Source organism: Stegostoma tigrinum, chromosome 19 (assembly GCF_030684315.1).
Source record: "Stegostoma tigrinum isolate sSteTig4 chromosome 19, sSteTig4.hap1, whole genome shotgun sequence".
Taxonomy (NCBI): domain Eukaryota; kingdom Metazoa; phylum Chordata; class Chondrichthyes; order Orectolobiformes; family Stegostomatidae; genus Stegostoma; species Stegostoma tigrinum.
The window spans coordinates 12,032,367-12,054,230 of NC_081372.1; the positions used below are offsets into that span (position 1 = coordinate 12,032,367).

The 21,864-nt window shown below is 41.4% G+C and overlaps 1 protein-coding gene across 2 annotated transcripts in view; it reads right to left on the bottom strand.

Moving 5' to 3' along the window:
* Nucleotides 1–730: 730 nt before the first annotated feature.
* hm13 (histocompatibility (minor) 13) overlaps nucleotides 731–21,864 on the bottom strand; it is a 72,176-nt gene continuing 51,042 nt past the window's right edge. The window contains exons 12-13 of one of the 2 annotated variants that reach the window (XM_048549778.2): nucleotides 16,655–16,839; nucleotides 731–4,604 (exon numbers count right to left, since the gene is read on the bottom strand). In XM_048549778.2, coding sequence (XP_048405735.1) covers nucleotides 16,692–16,839 — 148 coding nt within the window. In that variant the 3' untranslated portion in view covers nucleotides 731–4,604; nucleotides 16,655–16,691. The remainder of the gene's footprint in view (nucleotides 4,605–16,654; nucleotides 16,840–21,864) is intronic. The other variant, XM_048549780.2, reaches the window with a different exon arrangement.

A 21,864-nucleotide genomic window follows, 5' to 3' on the forward strand; every position in this document is an offset into this window, starting at 1 on the left:
TGAACCTAAGGTCAAACCATACCCCTGACACTTACGTGCACACTTCAGAAAGAGGTGTTAAACTAGAGCCCCAGCTGGATCTTTCACATCCACCTGGAAACAGTGATATTACTTTAAAGAGCAAGGGAGTTATTCCTGGTGTTCTCATCATTTATCCAGACAGTATCATTGAGCAGTTTGTGGGACTTTTTGGTGCTGAAAAGAGCTGCAACATTTCCCAAGGTGGATTCCCCAAATGCTTCCTAACTCAAGGCTGTAAAAAGTTTACATGAATCTAAAGTCATTCAGTGAAAAAAAGGAATGTGTGCAGAAGGGGTTAAATGATAAGGAAAAGGAGAATTCTGTACATTATTAAGAGAAAGTAGTGATTAGGAGGCAGTTAAGTTTGTACCAGGGCTGAGAATCCCCATCAGTATTTGATGTCTTTTGGCTGAGAAGTACAACACAATTGGCAGTTAAAAGTTGGAATATTAAGTTATGGACTTCCAGACCTAGCTATATATAGGCAGTGAAGTTAACAGCAAATTCATCCCAGCTGAGAGTAAAAAGTAAAATAAGTAAAAGGAAGTTCTTTTTACTTGTAAAAAGAGCACTGATGCAACTTCGATTAAATAAAACAATGCCTTCACCAATCCTGCCACAAGGCAGAGTTAAAATTACAGGTACTTTCTCTTGAGACAGCTTTCTCACATGAACTCAGATTGTACTTTAGGAGTAAAAGAGACGGTAGTGAAGTTCGAAGTATATTGACGGTGGTGCACGCCACAAATTTATTGCAAATGGATCACAGCTTCTCACAAGAGAAGCAGGCCTTACTACAATAATGAAAAAGCCAGGGAGGGAAAGAAAGGGCAGATTCAGAAGATGAACAAAATTCAGGAACATTAAAAATACAAATCCGCTTGCGGAAACAGAACGGTGTTTTTAAAGTTTTAATCATACCTAACTTCCAGTCCGTAGAGAGACAGCAGAGTTTAAAACACATGGCAATAACTAACCCTCTGATTGGGATAAAGAGTGGAAGGTAGGGTCGAGAGAGTCTATTTTTCACAAAATTGAAGAGAATCCTACAGGCATCAAGCAGCTCAAGGAGCTTCAAATGCAATCATTAATTTGCTTTTTTAAAAAAAAAATCAACTTTCAACTAAATATACAAATCAAAAAAACCTCCCCAATACACCTTTCCGACACCTATAAAGATCTCCATCAACTCTCCAGGCTATTTTGCGACAGAACTGGGAGGAGTCCAGCTAACATACATTTTACTCGAAAGCTACAAATATTGTGCTCATCAAGGAAAGATGTAAACACAATGGCAGGGAATACAGTGTGTTTAACATTAGAACAAAACAGATTCTGATCAGACACAGCACAGTAAGATACTGATTGAGATTTCCATCCAGGCCTCTTTCATAATTTCACACAAGCACCAACAGTGCATTAAGAGTGATGCTTCCCACAATTCCTCCCTGTCCTGGCTTCTTAAGGTGGCTATCCAGTGGGCGAGGCCAGATTATTGCCCAGTAACTAATTTAACACTGAGCAGACTTTTCAAAGCTTAAGTCAGTGTTATAACCTTGCAACTGTGCAAGTGAATACTGAACATGCAGAGACATGGCTATTCAGAGAGGGTACTGCTTCATTGGCAGTCACATATTCAGAATAAATAGATTAACACTTAAAAGAAAATATAGTTGCCTGTAAATAGTTGGTATTAAAATAGACCATGATCTTAACTTTAAGGAACTTGGTCATTACTAAAGAAAATCCAGTAGGGGCTGATATCACCAGTGGAATGATCTATTATAATATTCCACAAGTGATTTTCAGACACACCATTAACCACTTTTGCAGACAGGGATAAAAGACCAGATATGAAAATTCAAAGTTTATAGTTATTTTGAGAAAATATTTAAAAATGGGGCACCATCCACAGATCTACCCTGTCTTGCCTGACCCATCTTCATACGACAGGATTTCCTTACCACCCACAAGGCTCCCACTGCTCCTGGATTCCCCAAACCCAAATATGTTTAAGTGGGAAGGCGAGGATGAATCAGGAATAGGTTTTGAAATTCTGTGGTATGAACTCTAACATGATGCATTTATCACAAATGCAAAAAACAATGATGCCTGACAATATCCTTTAGTTACACAGCAAACTCTTATAAGCTAGTGATGCTGCACTTATGACACCACAATGACCTGTTTAAATTATAAACACATGCCAGTGCTGACTTACAAGGGGAAAAGACCTATAACACCGATGAGGAAGGTATTTCAGCTCATCTTACTGCATCCATTCAGCAAAGCCTATTTTTCTGTGTCACTTCACAGTATATCTTCATGCCCTAAACGTTGAAGGTTCCTACTCTATCAGGGTTCCATTCCAAGATCTAACACTCAATCACAAAATCCACAGTATGCAAACAGGCCATTTGACCCAACAAGTCCACACTGCCCCACTGAAGAGCAGCCCACTCAGATCCACCCCCCTACACTTTCCTTGTAACTCTGTATTTCACCTAACTTACACACCCCTGGACGCTATGAACAATTTACCAATCGCCAATTTACCTAATCTGCACATCTCTGGACCATGGGCAGTAACCAGAGCACTCGGCTGAACCCATGCAGACATGGGGAGAATGTGCAAATTCCACAAACAGGTAGCCCCAACAGTGGGATCAAAACCGGGTACCCGGCGCTGTGAGACAGCAGCGCTAACCAGTGAGCCACCATGTTGCCCTCCAAGCACAAAGTACACAAGGGGTGCAATATAAAGAAAATTCAATGATCAGCACACAGAAAGGGCAAACAAAATCCCTGTGGCCCTGCAAGGTGCCCTTAATTAATCAAAGTCTCACTGGGCAGGGATGCATCTAGTCAGATGTTAATATCAGAACTCCTGCCATGTGCTCCCTCTGCAGGCCAAGAGGCATATAAACAGACATGTGTAAATATGGAAAACCTTAAAAGAAAAGCTGGGCCTAAACCAGGGATGGAAAAAAAAGCTCAAAGTCTTTTGCAAAATGGAAGAAAAAAAAAACAGGATTTTTTTTCTACATTAGCTTGATACACATGGTGGCAGCAGTGGAGTCTTTATGCTGGCTACCCAGAACAGATTATGAATTTCTCCAACAGCTCACTGCATTAAAGGACACACCTGTGATATGTTGAGACAGACTGAGATGCAAGATCAGAAGAGTTTTGCAGGTTGAAAACAACTTATATTCCAGGACATGCTTTTAATCCAGTTCCAATAGACAAAAGCATCTTGATGCCGATCAGCGCACGAGAGCCTGAGCTAGAACCTGCAGAAATGGATATCAAGAGAGTGGGGCTCAGGCTGACTCCAATACCAACCCTCCCCACCCCTCTTCCACCATTCACCATTCAGGCGTACATACACTTCAGTCACTTGGTACAGGTACAGGAGGGACCAGTCAGTCAGTGTCTTCTTGTGCCTGAGACAAACTGAACTCAAGAGCAAGATAAAACTACCACATGTACTGCATCAGACTCTGGCTTTCTATAAGCCACAAACACTTCTACAGACATGATATTAACACACACATTCAGCAAACATACATGTTTGTTTTAACCCCATGGTGAAAGCTTATGTTGTATGAGTCACAATCAGACAGATATCACATCATTGGCTAGTACATATATATTCATAGTTCATATTTATGCTGTTTGTGAGAATCAAAGCTACAAAGGATTTTTCTTTTAAACTGCTGTTTACAATCTGTGCATCTCATCTGCTGCCACTGTAAAAACGGAGCTCAGATCATCTTTTGTTTGCAAAACAAATGCAGAAAAAAAATTAAGATTGTCTATTAGTTTAAACAAAACAACAGTTCCAGCAAATAGTTTATCTATAAAACTATAGTATGTATAAGCACATAATCCCTTATTTTCTGATTAAACAGTCCAAATGGGTGTCCTATGTGCACAAGATAATGCGCTATAAAATTTGCCATTAGTCACCGTGTTGAAAAAGGTGGTGTATGTAAACCCCAAATTCATTTTTAAAAACAGTTTACTAGCCAAAGCAATCATGTAAAAAAACAACAGCTGAGGTATTTTTTTCATTAAAATACACATTATACAACATGGACTAGTGTATAGCTGTTTTAAAAACTTCAGTTTTCTGCATTTGTTTGTAAAACAAAACAAAATACTGGCAACCTTTGAATTCAAAAAGTCATGATCAATTTAATTTATTCAAAATAAATTAAAAAATACAGATAGGCACTGGTGCAACCCCTCAGGTTTTTTTCCTCTTAAAAACAAATCAGTTGGCACATTCATAGAAAACACTCAAGGAGAACTGAATAACTAGCACTCTAGCATGATGTAATAAAATACTTTTGTTTCCCCATAATTTGCCAGGGATGCAAGACACATGACCATGTCAGTACAATATGGTATCTGCACGAAATGAACATAAAGCAGGCAGTTTGGAGTGAGGACTTTTTTTTTGAAGAAATTGATTGATCCACGGCCTCTCCAGTTACTGCTCCTTCTTGCTTTCTTTCAAATCGTCCAAGGCTTCATCCAAAGACTCTTTGTCACAGAGGGCAGTCTTTTCTTCATACCTACATTTGAAACAAAATAGAAGTTAAATGCATTTGGAAGATTATCAAAAGCAATGCATGTAGTTTGAAAGCATTTCATTTTCTTTTTTCCCAATATTCTTTACAGCACTGGTTTCCAGGAGTTAAAATTACTGATGCAGTATGATCCCTAGTTATCCTAACTTTGTCTCTTCTGATGAAGTGCTTTGGCTTGCATTTTATAACTAGCTGCCCTGAATAACACACCAAGAATTGACCTGGAAGGAGGAACAACATGATGCTCAAAAGAAACTGATGTTATTAAAAAAGAACAAAACATAAGAAAAGAACTCTTCTCATTGAGGCTTTAAGTGCAGAGGTTGAGGATTTGATTTCTGTTTAGTATTCCACATTATCAAACCAGTTATGGAGCACCGACGTACATGTCTGAGCAGCCACGGGCTCAGGAAGGGAACAGGATACAAATGTGGGACCAAACTACTGCAGATGCTGGAATATGTGCTGAAAACATGAAATGCTGGAAATCACATCGGATCAGACAGCATCTGTGGAGACAGAACAAGCTAACATGTCAAATCTAGATGGCTCTTCAGATCTCTAATGACTTCCAGCATTTCATTTCCAGGATACAAATATGTTCTCTGTGACAAACGGAAAGAGATGAGATCAACATGTCAAATGAACCTCCTCCAATGTTCAATTTAGAGTTTACCTCTGAACCTGGATATTACTACTTATGATCATCACAAATTTCCTCCAGTAATCCTGCAGATATATCTATTCTGTATTTCTCTGTTCAACATTAGCCAATTTCTCCTTAAAAGACATCAATACCAAATGCTTTTACTGCCCTTTGGTTTGAATGTGAGTCTTTTAATCACAATCTTTGAGTAAAGTAGTTTGAGTAAATTTTGTTTTTGGATTTATTGGTCACTAATTAGTCAAAGTTGTTGGAAGATCCAATTGTGAAAAGTTCAGGGTTTCAATACGGTACAAACTGACACTCTCTCTCCCGACACCCCTTGAGCATGTTTTCCACCTTCAACTGCGTGAACAATTTTAAAAGCATTACAAAAATAGTGTTCACAGTGCGGATAAGGTTTGGGAAGTACAAGGTTTAAGATCTCCATCATTGAGCTCTCTGTAAGAAGGAGATACATTTGATTTTAAAAGGTAATTTACAAATGTAGCCATCAACTTTTCTGAAGGGGCAGGTTGGCAACAGGCGTAGGAGAGACAGATATGGGGAAGTTGAGATGCAAGTCTCAGGAAGATATAATTAGTGCTATTCAAAGAAGAGGCAAGTTTTCTCTAGTGTTCAGGCAATGGTTAGCCCTCACTGAACATCATCAAATGGTGTATACTTGAAACCATCTTAATGCTGTCTGTGGGACTTGGATGGTGGCAATGATAACTCTTTTTTGGACTCCTTCAGTAGAACTCCACAGGTCTTCACCAACCCTCACACAAGAAGCTCTCTCTCACTCATCTTTCACAGAAAAGTACAGCAGGCAAGGAGCCCATTTAGCCCATTATGTACTGGCAGCTGTTACAAATAACTAGCTAGTCAATGCCATTCCTCACACCTTGATAAACATTTGAAGGAGATGATTTTCAACTCCCTTCTAAATACTATTTCGAATCAGTTTTGACAAATCCTTCTAGAGTATGCTCCAGACCATAACATTCAGCAGAAAAGGAGTTCTGATCTCACCAAACATTCTTTTGTCCCATCATACTGACTTCTCTTTTCTGCTGCACACTGAATTGCTTCAGTCAATTCTACTTTGACATCATTGGACAAGAGGGCTTCATGCAAATAGCACACGGCGCAACAATCAAATGGGCTTTTTATTCCCCTCTCAGAGCAGCAAATGATTTACTGAGCAGACTGGTTACAAGTTCAATAAGTCAATGGTGGGAAGTATTAACAAAGGAACCACAAGAGATGGGATTCCTTTGATACTCAATGACAGTTTCAGTTAGTGGTTTGCTGTTTGCCCAAGGTAAACTATCCACATAAAGGCTATTGGTTTCACTTCAAGACAATGTCAAGTTACAAAGCCACAATGAGAAGACCACTATTACCTAGCAATCATGCAAATGTTAGATTTACACTGCTTTACTCCCCCAAGATAAGTCAAAAAGATTTTAATCCAATGGATGTTGTAAACAGCCTTTTCCTGAAAAAAAGTGTAACTAACGTTGTGCTAAGACACAGGTAAACAGCCAATAGGAAATGCTTAAAAAGACAGAGATAATGGGAACTGCAGATGCTGGAGAATTCCAAGACAATACAATGTGAGGCTGGATGAACACAGCAGGCCAAGCAGCATCCCAGGAGCACAAAAGCTGACGTTTCGGGCCTAGACCCTTCATCAGAGAGGGGGATGGGGAGAGGGAACTGGAATAAATAGGGAGAGAGGGGGAGGCGGACCGAAGATGGAGAGTAAAGAAGATAGGTGGAGAGAGTGTAGGTGGGGAGGTAGGGAGGGGATAGGTCAGTCCAGGGAAGACGGACAGGTCAAGGAGGTGGGATGAGGTTAGTAGGTAGCTGGGGGTGCGGCTTGGGGTGGGAGGAAGGGATGGGTGAGAGGAAGAACCAGTTAGGAAGGCAGAGACAGGTTGGACTGGTTTTGGGATGCAGTGGGTGGGGGGGGAAGAGCTGGGCTGGTTGTGTGGTGCAGTGGGGGGAGGGGACGAACTGGGCTGGTTTAGGGATGCAGTAGGAGAAGGGGAGATTTTGAAACTGGTGAAGTCCACATTGATACCATATGGCTGCAGGGTTCCCAGGCGGAATATGAGTTGCTGTTCCTGCAACCTTCGGGTGGCATCATTGTGGCACTGCAGGAGGCCCATGATGGACACGTCCTCTAGAGAATGGGAGGGGGAGTGGAAATGGTTTGCGACTGGGAAGTGCAGTTGTTTGTTGCGGACTGAGCGGAGGTGTTCTGCAAATGGGCCTCCTGCAGTGCCACAATGATGCCACCCGAAGGTTGCAGGAACAGCAACTCATATTCCGCCTGGGAACCCTGCAGCCATATGGTATCAATGTGGACTTCACCAGTTTCAAAATCTCCCCTTCTCCTACTGCATCCCTAAACCAGCCCAGTTCGTCCCCTCCCCCCACTGCACCACACAACCAGCCCAGCTCTTCCCCCCCCACCCACTGCATCCCAAAACCAGTCCAACCTGTCTCTGCCTCCCTAACCGGTTCTTCCTCTCACCCATCCCTTCCTCCCACCCCAAGCCGCACCCCCAGCTACCTACTAACCTCATCCCACCTCCTTGACCTGTCCGTCTTCCCTGGACTGACCTATCCCCTCCCTACCTCCCCACCTACACTCTCTCCACCTATCTTCTTTACTCTCCATCTTCGGTCCGCCTCCCCCTCTCTCCCTATTTATTCCAGTTCCCTCTCCCCATCCCCCTCTCTGATGAAGGGTCTAGGCCCAAAACGTCAGCTTTTGTGCTCCTGAGATGCTGCTTGGCCTGCTGTGTTCATCCAGCCTCACATTTTATTTGCTTAAAAAGACAGACCATTTCAGTTTCAACTCCCATCTTACATTTTAACCTGCTTATTCACAACCACTTGAATTGCTAATGAACCTTACTGTACATTCCCCACTTTCCTCAGTTGCATTTCAGCTAACATTTACAGCATTTGCTTTAGTGTCAGAAGTATCACTGTAGTGTCAATTTCTCAATGGTAACTGTGATACTGCTTGATGCTTAATGGCTTAAGGCTAGACTTGATTTTTTCTTTCAGTTAAGTGCTGCAGACAACGTATGCGTTGTTAACTGCTTGGGTATGAAAGCAAATAGTACAAGGAGACACCAACAAAACTGAAAATTTAAAAGTTGTCAAAGAGGATACAGCAATTAGATGACTCTGAAGGTGGATTTTTAAAAGCATGAAGATGAATGGAAGAAAGGTATTGATGAACGAAAGAATGAGCATGCACAATTGTGCAAGTGAGATGCAAATAGTCAAAAAATATCTGTGACCATCTTTTGGAGTTGAAACTTCAAAAGGCAGGAATGATCTTTGTAGCAGTGATGGGGAGTGAGAGTTTACAGACAAGGCGGGGAATGCAGGAGGGGCTGCGGGGAGGAGAGCAATGTAGAGCACACATGACCCCAGCTGACGGTACTACTGGGTAAGTCACCGATTTCAAAATGAAATCCAAGCTAATAAATCAAGTTCTTTTAAAGAAAACGATCTAATGTGGTCAATGACTGAAAGGTAGCTCACGGCTGCAGAACAAGAGAAGAGAAGAGGTTTATATCCCAGTGAGGAAGCAGGATTCTAGGAAGAGGATCAATCGACCACAGCTAACCAAGGAAAGAGGAGGGGGGATAAATGGCAAAAAGTAGAGGATTGGGAAAGTTTAAAAACAATTTTAAAAAATGATCAAAGAGAGAAAATAAACTAAGATTATCGAGCAAGTAGTATTAATATTAAACAAACGGTAAGAGCTGTTTTCTATATATTAAGAGGAAGGTCAAAGTGCACTCAGGCCCCTTAAAGATCAAAGCTGGGGAAGTAATCATTAGGAATCAGAAAATGGCAGAAAAGCTAACAGCTATCCAAAGATACCAAATAATTGGAGGAGCAGAGGAGGAGGAAATACAATAACATACCACTAGAGAAAAGGTGCTAGGGAAGCTAAAGATCTATATACGGATAAGTCCCTTAGATTTGATGGATGCATCCTAGAATTTTCAAGTAAGTAGCTCCAGTGATAGCGGTAATCTTTCAAGAATCTTTAGATTCTGCAAACATCCCAGTACAAAGGAAAACTGTCAATATAACACCTTTATTTAAAATGGGAGATAAAGAAGGTAACTATAGGCCTTTCTGAAGAAGGGTCCAGACTTCAAACATCAGCTTTCCTGCTCCTCGGATGCTGCTTGGCCTGCTGTGTTCATCCAGCTCTACACCTTGTTATCTTAAATTACAGGCCAGTTAGCTTAACATCTGGTTATTGGGGAATATGTTACAATCTATTTAATAATGCATAATACAGTCAAGCATAATCAGAATGGCTAAATGAAGGGGAAAATCATGATTGAGCCATTTATTGTAATTCTAATAAGGGGTAAAAAGCAGGCAAAAGGACAACCAGTACATATAATATATACAGATTCCCAAAAAGCATTTGATAAAGGTACTATACATGTAAGGCTAATTTGTCAGGTTAAGAGCTCAGTGATTGAGAGAGTGTATTAGCATGGATATGGGACTGTCTTCCATTGGGACGGAGGTGGGGGTGGGAGAGAAAAGGCATTTTCAGACTGGCAGCCTACAACAAGTGCCAAAAGGATCAATGCTGGGGCCACAACAGTTCACAAGATATATTAGTGAATTGTGAGAACAAAGTGAACGCACAAGAGTCAAGTTTGTGGCTAACACAAAAACAGATGGGAAGGCAAGTAGGGAGGCTGACAAAATAAGTTTACAAAGGGAGGTCAAAAAGGTAAAGTTGGGGGAAAAGGCTATTTGTCAGATGGGATGTGAGAAAATGTGAAGTTAAGTACTATGGCAGGAAGAGAAGGAGAGCTGAATATTATTTAAATGGAGGGAGATTACAGAAAGCTGTAGCACAGAGGGATTTGCGGATCTCTGAGCATGAATCACAAAATAACTAGCATTTAAGTTTTGTTGGTAACAAGGCAGGCAAATGGAATGTTAGCCTTTATTTTGAGGGGAATGCAATATAAGAATAGGAAACATTGCTAAAACTACACAATCTGTTAGACCACAACTGGAATACAGGGAGCAGTTTTGCTTCTTTTAAGGGAAGAATTATTTACTTGGTTAATCCTGGGCATGCAGGAATTTTCCTTGAGCAGGTAGAGTAGATTGGGCATGAATGCATTGTAGTTTAAAAAAAGGGTACTTTACTGAAATGTGTAAGATTTTTACAGGACATGATAGAGTGGATGTGGAGGGGTTGTTTCCTCTTTTATGGAGAGCCTAAGATCAAATGGTATAACTGTGGAGTAAGGGGTTGCCCATTTAGGATAGAGATGAGGAAGAATAGCTTCTCTCAGAAGTGTGGAGGTGGCAGTGGTCGTTGGGGGTGAAGAAGAGAACAGATGAGAACAAATTGGAAACTAAAAGACTTTTGCTCCATTCTGTTCTTTGTACTGGAACAATCCACAATTCATCACACTGTCAAGCTCTTCCATAATTCTACACTTTAGTGTTTCAAATATTAACCCCTTAAAAGATGTGACATCATCACTGTTTCAATCAATCCATCTTGCACAATAAAAAACAAAAGAACTGCGGAGGCTGTAAATCAGGAACAAAAACAAAGTTGCTGGAAAAATTCAGCAGGTCTGGCAGCATCTGTGAAGGGAAAAACAGAGTTAATGTTTTGGGTGTGGTGACCCTTCCTCAGAACAGTTCCAGACCCGAAACGTTAACTCTGTTTTTTCCTTCACTGATGCTGCCAGACCATCTTATGCGATATTGCATGATGTAGCAACCCTGTTTGTAAGGAAATTTGCCCTAATTGTTCTGCACAATTCTAACTCCTGAGCAACTGGAGACAAAAGGGACAGCAATTTCCATCACAGAAGATCACAAAGGATTATTAATTCACCCGGCTCCTTCACGTATTCCACATGACCCAAGGCTGGATCTGGTTGAAGTACAAGATAGAAAGATTTGGCAAGCAGACCCCCTCAGCTGGTTAACAAAGTGTGGAGCTGGATGAACACAGCATGCCAGGAACACAAAAGCTGACGTTTCAGACCTAGAGAAGGGTCTAGGCCCAAAATGTCAGCTTTTGTGCTCCTAAGATGCTGCTTGGTCTGCTGTGTTTATCCAGCTCCTCACTTAGCTATCTCAGATTCTGCAGCATCTGCAGGTCCCATTATCTCTAATACAATTCCGCCTCAGCAGGTTGGAAGGGTAACCTAGCAGGGAAGATGGTCAAACAACAATGAGTTTCTGGGCGAAATTCGATATGCACAGCAGTAATTCAACCCAAGGAGGAAGAAACATACTAAAGGGGAGGAGAAGGCAACCATGGATGAAGGGAATGGCAGAGACTGCATAAAAACAAAAGAAAAAGCGTACAATGTGGTGAAGATTAGTGGGAAGTCAGAGGATCGGAAAGCCTTTAAAAACTTGTAGAGGAGAACCAGAAGAGCATTAAGAGGGTAACGACTAGCTACTGATTTAAAAGAAGATTGCAAGAGTTTTTTTTGAAAAGATACATGAAGCAATACAGAGGCAACAGCAAATATTGGACCACTGTAAATTGAGGCTAGTAATGGAAAACAAAGAAATGGCAGAGAAACAGAATAGATACTTTGCATCAGTCTTCACGATAGAAGACACCAACAGCATACCAGAACTTCGAGAGAGTCAGGGGACAGAGGTGAATGCAGGTGGTGGTGCTGGGGGACGCTGAAAGGTCTGAAAGTGGATAAATCACCCAGACCAGATAGACTACCTCCCAGGGTCCTAAAGGAAATAGCTAGAGAGATTCTGGAGGTATTGGTGGTGATTTTTCAGGAGTCACTGAAGTCAAGGAGGGTCCAGAAGGCTGGAAAATGATAAACGCACTTCCCTGTTTAAGAAGGGAGAAAGGCAGAAGACGGGAACTTACAGACAGGTTAGCTTGGCCTCAGTTGCTGCTAAAGTTTTAAGAGTTCATTATTAAAGATTAGACTGCAGAGTACTTGGAAGCACATTAGTAAAACAGGGCTGAATCAGGACAGCTCAGTCAAGGTGAAATCATACCTGACAAATCAACAGTGGCATTGTGGTTAGCACTGCTGCCTCAGTGCCAGGGAGGTGGGTTTAATTCCACCCTCAGGCAACAATGTAGAGTTTTCACATTCTGCCCGTGTTTGTGGGGCTTTCCTCCAGGTGCTCCGGCTTCCTTCGAAAGGTACAACTATGTGCGGGTTAGGTGGATTAGCCGTGGGAAGTACAGGGAAAGGCAAAGGCCAGGGGGATGGGTCTGGGTGGGATGCTCTTTAGAGGATTGGTGTGAACTCGATGAGCCGAATGGCCTGCTTCCACATTGTAAGGATTGTCTGATTCTACAAAATCTAATAGAATTCTTAGAGGATATTACAAGAAAGTTAGACAAAGATCGACTTGGATTTACAGAAGGCCTTTGACAAGGTGCTGCACAGGAGGCTGCAAATAAGACAACAGCGCATGGTGTTAAGGCAAAGTACTGGTATGGATAGAGGGCTGACTGACTGGCAGAAGGCAGAGAGGTGATAAAGGGGTTTTTTTTCAGGATGACAGACACTGACTAAATGGATAACAGTGTGGAGGTGGGTGAACACTGCAGGTTTGCAGCAGAGGAGCAGGAAAGCTGACGTTTCAGGTCAGGACCCTTCTTCAGAAATGGAAGGGAGGAAGGGGGCTCAAATAAATGGGGGGGGTGCAACGATAGCTGGTAAATAGTGGAGCAGATAGATGGGAGAGAAGATGGACAGGTCAAGGAGGTGGGGTTGGTCAGTGAGGTGGGAGGAGCGATTGGTGGAAGAGAAGATGGATAGGTCAAGGAGGCGGGGACGTGGGGTGCTGGTCTTCAGATGAGGAGCGGCTGAGGACTCTGGGTCTGTACTCAAATGGAGTTTAGAGCAGCTGGTGGTAGTGGAGGAGTACCTGGCTGTGACTTACAGAATACTCAGAGGCTTGGATAGAGTGGATGCAGACAAGATGTTTCCAGTAAGAAGAGAGACCAGGGTCAGAGGACTGGCTCAGAATAAAGGGGTGACCCTTTTAAAACAGATATTAAGAGGATTTTCTTCATCCAGAGAGTGGTTAATCTGTAAAATTCACTGCTGCAGAAGGCTGTGGAGGCCAAGTCATTGATAATATCCAAGACAGAGATAGACAGGTTCTTCATTAGCAAGGGGATCAAGGGTTACGGGGAGAAACAATGAGAATGGGATTGAGGAATAGATCATCCATGATCAAATGGTGGAGCAGACTTGATCTTGGCATTTCTCTTCACGTTAGCAGAAAGTCCTGTAACCCTACACTCAAAGTTTATAACTATACAGTGTCCCTCAAAGGCAATACTTCTGCTTCACTAATTTTTCACTCGGAATTCATTTGAAAGGTCAAAAATTCCAGTTTTTCCAAACTCAACATAAAATCATTTCATGACAAAAAATGCACAAAGTCCAGTTAAATGCATGACCTGCTTTGCAAGTGCTGAATTAGTCAGTCTTGGTGTACGTTGAAATTAAGTCACAGAGCAAATTTCATAAAAAGTACACATGCTAGAAATTCAAACAGAAACAGAAAATGCTGGAAATACACAGTTGGCTGACAGCATCCATGATCAGAGAAAGAGATAACAATTTCACCAATGTTAATTACTTTGCCCATCACAGATGCCATAGAAGGGACTGGAGGCTGGCCCGCTGAATATGTTACAGTCTGAATTCGGGATATTTTGATTAAGAGAAACCAGGTTACGAGGAACAGGCAGGAGAGTCGAGTTAAGGTCACAATCAGATCAGAATGGCAGAGCAGACTGAATGGCCTGCTCATGCTATTTCTGATGATCTCATGCTCCCCAACCTGCTGAGAATTTCCAGCATTTCATTTTCATTGAGAACAACTTTGAAGTTCAATGCCATACACAGCTGGGGTCTCAATCATAACCCTGAATCTGGGGACAAAGAAAGTGGAGCACGTTTAAATCATTTCACTTCCTGGCATTGGCACGAACGGATTCAAATGGTCATCTGTCTACTTTTTCATACAAGAAAGACTCTTTGAAGACTAAAATAACTTTCTGCACCAGTGTATTAGCCGCAAAGCAGCAACAATAATTTCAAATTGAATAGGCACTTCACGGAAATAAAATTCGCAGTGTTATGGAATAGAGCAGGGAAATGGGATTACTGTATTGTTCTACTTGAACTGACGAAATGGCTTGTGTTGTAATGCCTCCCACTCTACTCAAACATCTACACGCAAGAGTATGTTCATTGCCATTGATCAGATGCATCGTTATAAGAACTGTTATGGATTCTGATGATCAAGTGATTTTCCATCTGCTGAAGATCAAATCCAACACTTACGGAGCAGACCCTATGGAGATGAACAGAAAGTGTCTGGAAAAAGAGACTTTTGGCACTGGTCAAGCACATGGTTATTTGGTATAAACTGAACACTGGCGTTTATAAAGACGGATTTAAAAACTTTCTACAATTAAACTAAATGCATCTGAATATTTCAAATTTTGATATTAATAGTACACCCAATTCCATTTTCAATGGCAGTTTTATCATTTCTAATTATTCAGCACATAGAACGGCCATTAGAGGTGTTGTGGCCTTGAAATGTCAGAGACTAAGGCAATGAAAAAGTTAAACACATCTTGAATCAGATAGATGAACCAAAGAAGGAGCGCAGACTATTGACTATGTTAGGTTCTCATCTAAAATATACAGCAGAGCTTAAAAGACAAAAAGGACTGCAGATGTTGGAAATCTGACAAAAACAAATAGCTGGAGAAACTCAGGAGATTCGGCAGCATCTGTGGAGAGAAAGCAGAGTTAATGTTTCAGGTCCAGTGACCCCTTTTCAGAATTGATTGTAGCTAGGAAAAGGTTGGTATATATGCTGAAGACAGTCACTGGAGTTGAGTTTTCCCTCAGCCAATAAATCCTCACCACTCTGGCTGACAGGGCCCTCAGCTTTGTCTGGCTCATTTCTCGCACTTCTACCCTCCCAGTTTCTCTTCCTTCCCACAATATTGAAAGGATACCCAGTCTTCAATTTCCAACATTCACGTCCAAAGGATCATTAGCTACCATTTCTGACTCGTGGAATGCCACCACCAGACACATTCCACTCCCTTCCTTTGTCAGTCTTCCACAGGGACCGTTCCCTCCAGGACACCTTGGTACACTCCTCCTCTTCCAGTCCCACGGCACCGTCCCAAGCAATTGCAGAAGGTGCAACTCCTGCCCATTTACTTCCTTTCTCCTCACCATCCAAGGCCCTAGATACACCTTCCAGGTGAAGCAGCAATTCACCTGCACTCCACTCAATCTAATCTACTGTATTCACTACACAATGTGGTGTCTACACTGGGAGATGGAACTAGGTGGCAGCTTTGTGGGACACCTATGTTCTATCCACAAAAATGACCCAAGCTTCCTACTGCCTGCCACTTCAACCTACCATTGGATTCCAGTAAAGCTTGGTGCAAGCTGGAATAACAATATTTCATTTTCTGTCTGGGGACCCTGAAGCCTTCAGGACTCTATGGAATACAATAATTTTAGGGCATGAGCACCTTTCTCCATATCCTTCCCTCAAGCCCATATACCAGGCCTTGCCATCACATGGGCTGATTTCACCATAGCCAACTTATTTTCACCCAGTAATGGTTCCCATTTGGGGCTTTTCTTTCTCCTGGCTCACCACTAGCCATTCCTGTGTCTGGCAAACTGTTGTTCTTACTCTCTCGGCTCCATTAACACCTAACATTTACTCCTTCCCCACGAGCTACCCCACCCCTCCAACCCCACCCTTATTCTCCTCTTCAGCATACATACCAGCATTTTCCTAGTTACAATTAGTCGAAGAAGGGTCACTGGACCTGAAACACTGATACTGCTTTCACTCCACAGATTCTGCCAAACCTGCCGAGTTTCTCCAGTGATTCGTTTTTGTGAAACAAGAGAGCTTATGGAAGTGGCTTGGTGAATATATGGTCTTTCACTTTCATGATCTGCTTGCAAAGTACTGGAGTCAACGTTAAAATAAAGCCAACCAGCCCAGTGGATGCACAGAGATGCCATGCTGAACAGTTAGCAACTGCGACACACACCACATGAGTAGAAGCACGGCAGCTAAGCTTTGCTAAGGGTCATGTTAACGACATGCATTTGAAGCTGCTCAGTAATGCATTAACAGGTCAACCTTCAATGAGAAATTTCTTAAAAACTGAAACTACGCACAAAGAGAAAAGGAAACAAACACACAGAAGTTAAATAGACTTGCTTTGCAGCAACATGCTGGAAATAATACACAGGCAAAGCTCAGCAAGAAGTCCGTGTACCTGACCCGTTGATGGCTCCTGAAGCCTGGTCACATGACTACATGGGGCTCGGGTTCGTCCGCCTGCGGCGGGGGGAGTTGGGCTTTTGCTGCATAGAGTTGACCAGACTAGCAGGGGAGCCCGAGACAGTGGGGAAGTGGGTGAGTCTTGGCGTGTGTGGCATGATCTCAGCTGAAGACTCGTAGCTGATAGAGTAACAGAAAGTGAAAGAGACAGGAATAGGGAAAGAAGAGAACAAATAAAAAGGTATGTTTAGTAAAGAAAGAGTGCACAAACAAACTTTTAAAAAAAGTAAATGCAAATGTGGAGATATCTCAAAACTCCCATCAATACAAACCTGGCATTAAGAATTCCTTTATAAATTTAGAACCAAGCAAAAATATACAGAAGGACTTTCCTTCATTTGAGGTTTCAAAACTTCCTTGTCTGAATAAGGACAGCCATGCATACAAATTTGTACTTAGTAACTGAATTTTCCATCCTGGAAATCAAAAATTATCCACCTTTTAGTTGGAATGGTGAACAAGTAAATTTCAAAGACTATCCTTCATTCCTTTTTTTGTTTACAGTCACAGATGTAGAAAGCTTTCTTTGAACTCCAATTTGCTACTGATTAGGCAAAAGTACAGTGAAAGCATAATAGCCACACAGGTCCATATAACGGGTCACTGACACATCAGTTATTGAATGGACCTGAAAACCAAATCTGTTTCTGAATAAGTCTCAAATCCTTTTGCCTACAGACTGGACTCCTCTGACAACCACATTAAGACCGATTTAACTAATTGGGCATAGAATAGATATACAATCAAACTTTCTCATCTGTAACAATAAATTGTTGAGGTTTTGCAATTTGGCAAGAAGGGAAGTGAAAAGTTCAAGTTTCTGATCCTGCTTACATTATTCAACAACCCTCGAGTGCATCTTTGCAGCCAGCATCAAGCTCGAGTTATGAAACCTCCCAGTGAATAATCAAGTTGAGATCATACAAACATGAAAAATCAGCTGTCTGGAGAAAGCAAAGGGAATGTAACTTTTTAAAAACTTATTCACAAGATGTGGGCATTTCCAGCTAGGCCAGCATTTATTGCCCACCTCTAACTGCCCAGAGGGCAGCTGAGAGTCAACTACAATGCTGTGGTTCAGGAGTCAGATGAAGGCCAGAGCAGGTAAGGATGGCAGTTTCATTGCTCAAGGGACATTAGTGAACCAGAAGCGTTTTTCCAACAATCAACAATTAGACTCTTTGTTCCAGATTTTTATTAGATTCTAATTCCACCATCTGCCACGGTAGGATTTGAAGCCAGGACCCCTGGACATCACCTGGGTTTCTGGATAAACAGACCAGTGATAATACCTTTAGGCCATTACCTCCTCACAAGGCAGTGTCTGTGCCTTACCACGTGTCAACACATTTCAGATCAGGAAGAATCAAATTCAGCAGAGACAAAAGGAGAACCCTCGTTTTGGAACTTGCTTCCCATGAGCACTTTACACCTTTTCATTACGTATCATTCTGCTCTTTGAAAATGTGCAAAAGAAAACATTTTCTAGACATCTGTCAAGCTAGTGTGTGAAAATAACATGGGCTAATAATAGTCTTTTATTGGGCAAGTTGAGGGGTGAAACAATAAAGGCCCCCCAGCTTCATTGAAACCAAACTCACCAACGTCGAGGCTTCACAAAGAAAACCTATCAGTCTTAATTTATCCATTATAAATCTATTGGAAACGCTGACTAGATACTGAGTGCTGCAACTGGATGATCAGCTTCTCTTTCCATTTTTATCTGCTCTTTGGAAGGGGTAGCAAGATATCCAACAGCTTAAGACAACAAACCAAATCAGTCAAGGTTAGGGAAAGCTCACCTATACAAGTGACATCCAAACAATTCCTTAATTAAAAATAGCTGACTTGTACGATTTTTCAGTACATCGCTTCACTTCATTTGTTTCCAAACTCTCCAAGGGAATGCTTCATCAGATGGGTTTGTCAGCCAATTGTTTAGGAGTGTTAAACCATGGATTTCCATAATTCCACAGAGCTCTAACTGGTGGGTTAAGCAGATAAAAGACTTACCGAATTTCCCACTACTCAAACTTTTGCCGGAAAATAAAGGTGTTTCTGGGATTGAACTGAAGTGGACATGGCCATGTTGCTTTCCACAATGGTTAAAAAATGACGATCCTATCCATACCTAGGTGAGACACGTGAACAGTGTCCATCTGGGCACAAAATCTGATTCCTCAAAAGAATATTGCACTAACAGTCAGCTCTTCAGATACCAGGAGAAAACATCAGAGTGCAATAAGATCTTGTTTAGATAGACCAATGGGCCAAGGAGTGGCAGGTGGCATTTAATTTAGATAAACGTGAGGTGCTGTATTTTGGAAAGGGCAAACAAGGACAGGACTTACACACTTAATGGCAAGGTCCTGGGGAGGGTTCCTGAACAGAGACCTTGGAGTGCAGGTACATAGCTCCTTGAAAGTGGAGTCACAGGTAGATAGGTTAGGTGAAGGCAGTGTTTGGTATGCTTCCCTTAATTGGTCATTGCATCAAGTATAGGAATTGGAGGGTCATGCTGCTGCTGTACAGGACATTGGTCAGGCCACTATTGCAATACTGCATGCAATTCTGGTCTCCCTGCTATAGGAAGGATGCTGTGAAATTTGAAAGGGTTCAGAAAGGATTTACAAAGATGTTGCCAGAGTTGGAAGGTTTGAGCTATAGGGAGAGGCTGAATGGGCCAGGGATATTTTCTCTGGAGTGTTGGGGCTGAGAGATGACCTTATAGATGTTTATAAAATCATGAGGGGCATAGATAGCCTATATAGATATGGTCTTTTCTGCAGGGTGGTGACATAGGTTTAAGGTGAGATGGGAAAAGATTTAAAAGGGACCTAAGGGGCGGCTTGTGTATGGAATGAGCTGCCAGAGGAAGTAGGTGGGTACAATTACGACGTTTAAAATGGGATCTGGATGGGTATGTAAATAGGAAGGGTTTAGAGGGATATGGGCCAAATGCTGACATGTGGGACTATATTTATTAAGGATATATGGTTGGCATGAACAAGTTAGATAAAGGGTCTGTTTCCATGCTGTACATCTCTATGACTGTCTGCAAGGAAGAAAGTTTGTCCTCTGAACCTATTCAGGTCAGTATAAACATTTCTGCTTTAAAATAACTTACCTCCCACAGCATTACAAAGCAAAACAGGATCAGTGCAGTGACAAAAGGTTCACATACATATACTAAATGATTTGCTGTGCAATGCCACAACCTGATTTGAGAGACAAAAAGGTTTGTCTGAAGTAGTGTGGTGGCAGAGAAGAACTGATTCAAGACTACATTTATATAGCATCTATCATGTAGAAATCAGCTCCTACCACCCTCCGGTGCCATATTTCAGAATTTAACACAAATAAAAACACTTCAATTCCTCTTAGTTCTTTTGCCAACTACAGTAAATCTCTGATCTCTGGCAACAGACCTTCTGCTCAAAGGGAACAGTTTCACCTTAATTGCTTGATTAAAACCCTTGGTTTCTTTGTGCTAAGGTCAACAATCGCAACTTTTGAAAAGTTTCCACCCAAATCAAATCAGCCACAACGACATCCCAGTGAACCAGCTTTTCCACCATCCCGAAAGCCTTAACATGCTTCCGAAAGTGTGGCACCCAATGTTATAAATAATACTCCAGCTGAGTTCTAACCAGGGATTTGTAAAGATTTAGCATGACTGGTTAAACGTTTGATGCCCCATTTACAAAGCCGAGTACCGTTACACTTTGCAGATTGGCCCAAATGTGAAAATAAACTTTTACTTTTAAACGTAGAGGCAGATTTTGGCATTTCTCTTTTGCCTTTTCCTGTAGATACTGAATATTGTTGTAGCCTGCTTTCACAGGTCCGTCTTTATACGAAGCCAAGTTACAAAGTGGTTATGACGGTCAATGGATAATAACTACAATTGGGAACACTGGCTCCTTTTTTTCCCACGTTAGAGTTAATTTTAGCATCTCAATTTATGTCTCAGCTGAAATTAGACAATGTAGTTGCCCAAAAATCATCTGGAATGCATGACTTAATATTTCAAAGGAGCAAGGTGAGTTTAACCATTTGATAGTCAAATACTTAGACTCTGGTATTCAATTTATTAAGAAATCAGCAAATTAAAATTAATCCCTATTATTGAACCGCAAGAAATGTAGAAATTCTTGCCATGTCCCATTCTAGGAAGGAAACTCCAGAAAGACATGCAAATAAATTAGATTACGCCAATTTTAAAACAAAAGTTGAGGATACCATATCAAAACACTCCCATCCAACAAAAGAAAAAAATTACATTGGCTTATTACTCAAAATCTCAACACATTCCAATGTATTTAATAGCCCGAATTATTTTTGATAAGTAGCTACATTTATGGGAAAGAGATATCAACGTGGAGACAGTCCAGTCTCAAAACAGAAGTGATAAATAACCAGTTAAACTATTATGGTGATGTTGGTTGAGGGATTAAAGCTGGCCAGGGCATCAGAAAACTTCATGAATCTTGAAATATCGCCAAAGGTCTTATATGACTGTAAAACTGACCTTACAGAGTCTTGGTTCAAGGTCTGACTCTCAAAAAAAAAGCCTTGAAAGGAGATGGGAGAGAAAAATTCTGAGCCACACAAGTTGTCAAGGGGTATCGACAAAGGGAATAGTTGATAATAACCGACAGTTTAACAGTGTTACAGAGGTTCAAAATTATGAACAACAGATTGAGAGAGAAAATAAACAAAGAATAATAAACACTCAGAATATAGTTCCACGTAGGGTAGAAGGACATGATAAAAATTCAGCATTGGCTGGTTGTGACTGGCAAAGAGAAGATACAAACAAGCCAGTTTTTAGAAAATAAATTAAAATAGTTGAACCAAATAATGTTCTCACATTTGAGGAATTAAAGCAAACCCCAGATATCAAATTAGACAAGATACAGTTATTCAAAAGTTACGCAGTCCACCACCTGTTCCGACAGGCTGGCCAAGTTGGCAAGTCATGCCGAGTTTGAAATATGGGTGTTACCAACAAATTTCTCAAAATAATCAGGATCCAAAAGTAATGTAGAGGAACCATATGTGAACGAAGGCGTATAATGGAAAAGGTGATTCCTCAAGATAGCTAAAATCACCAATCAATCCAAGTTAAAACTCAGAACCAAA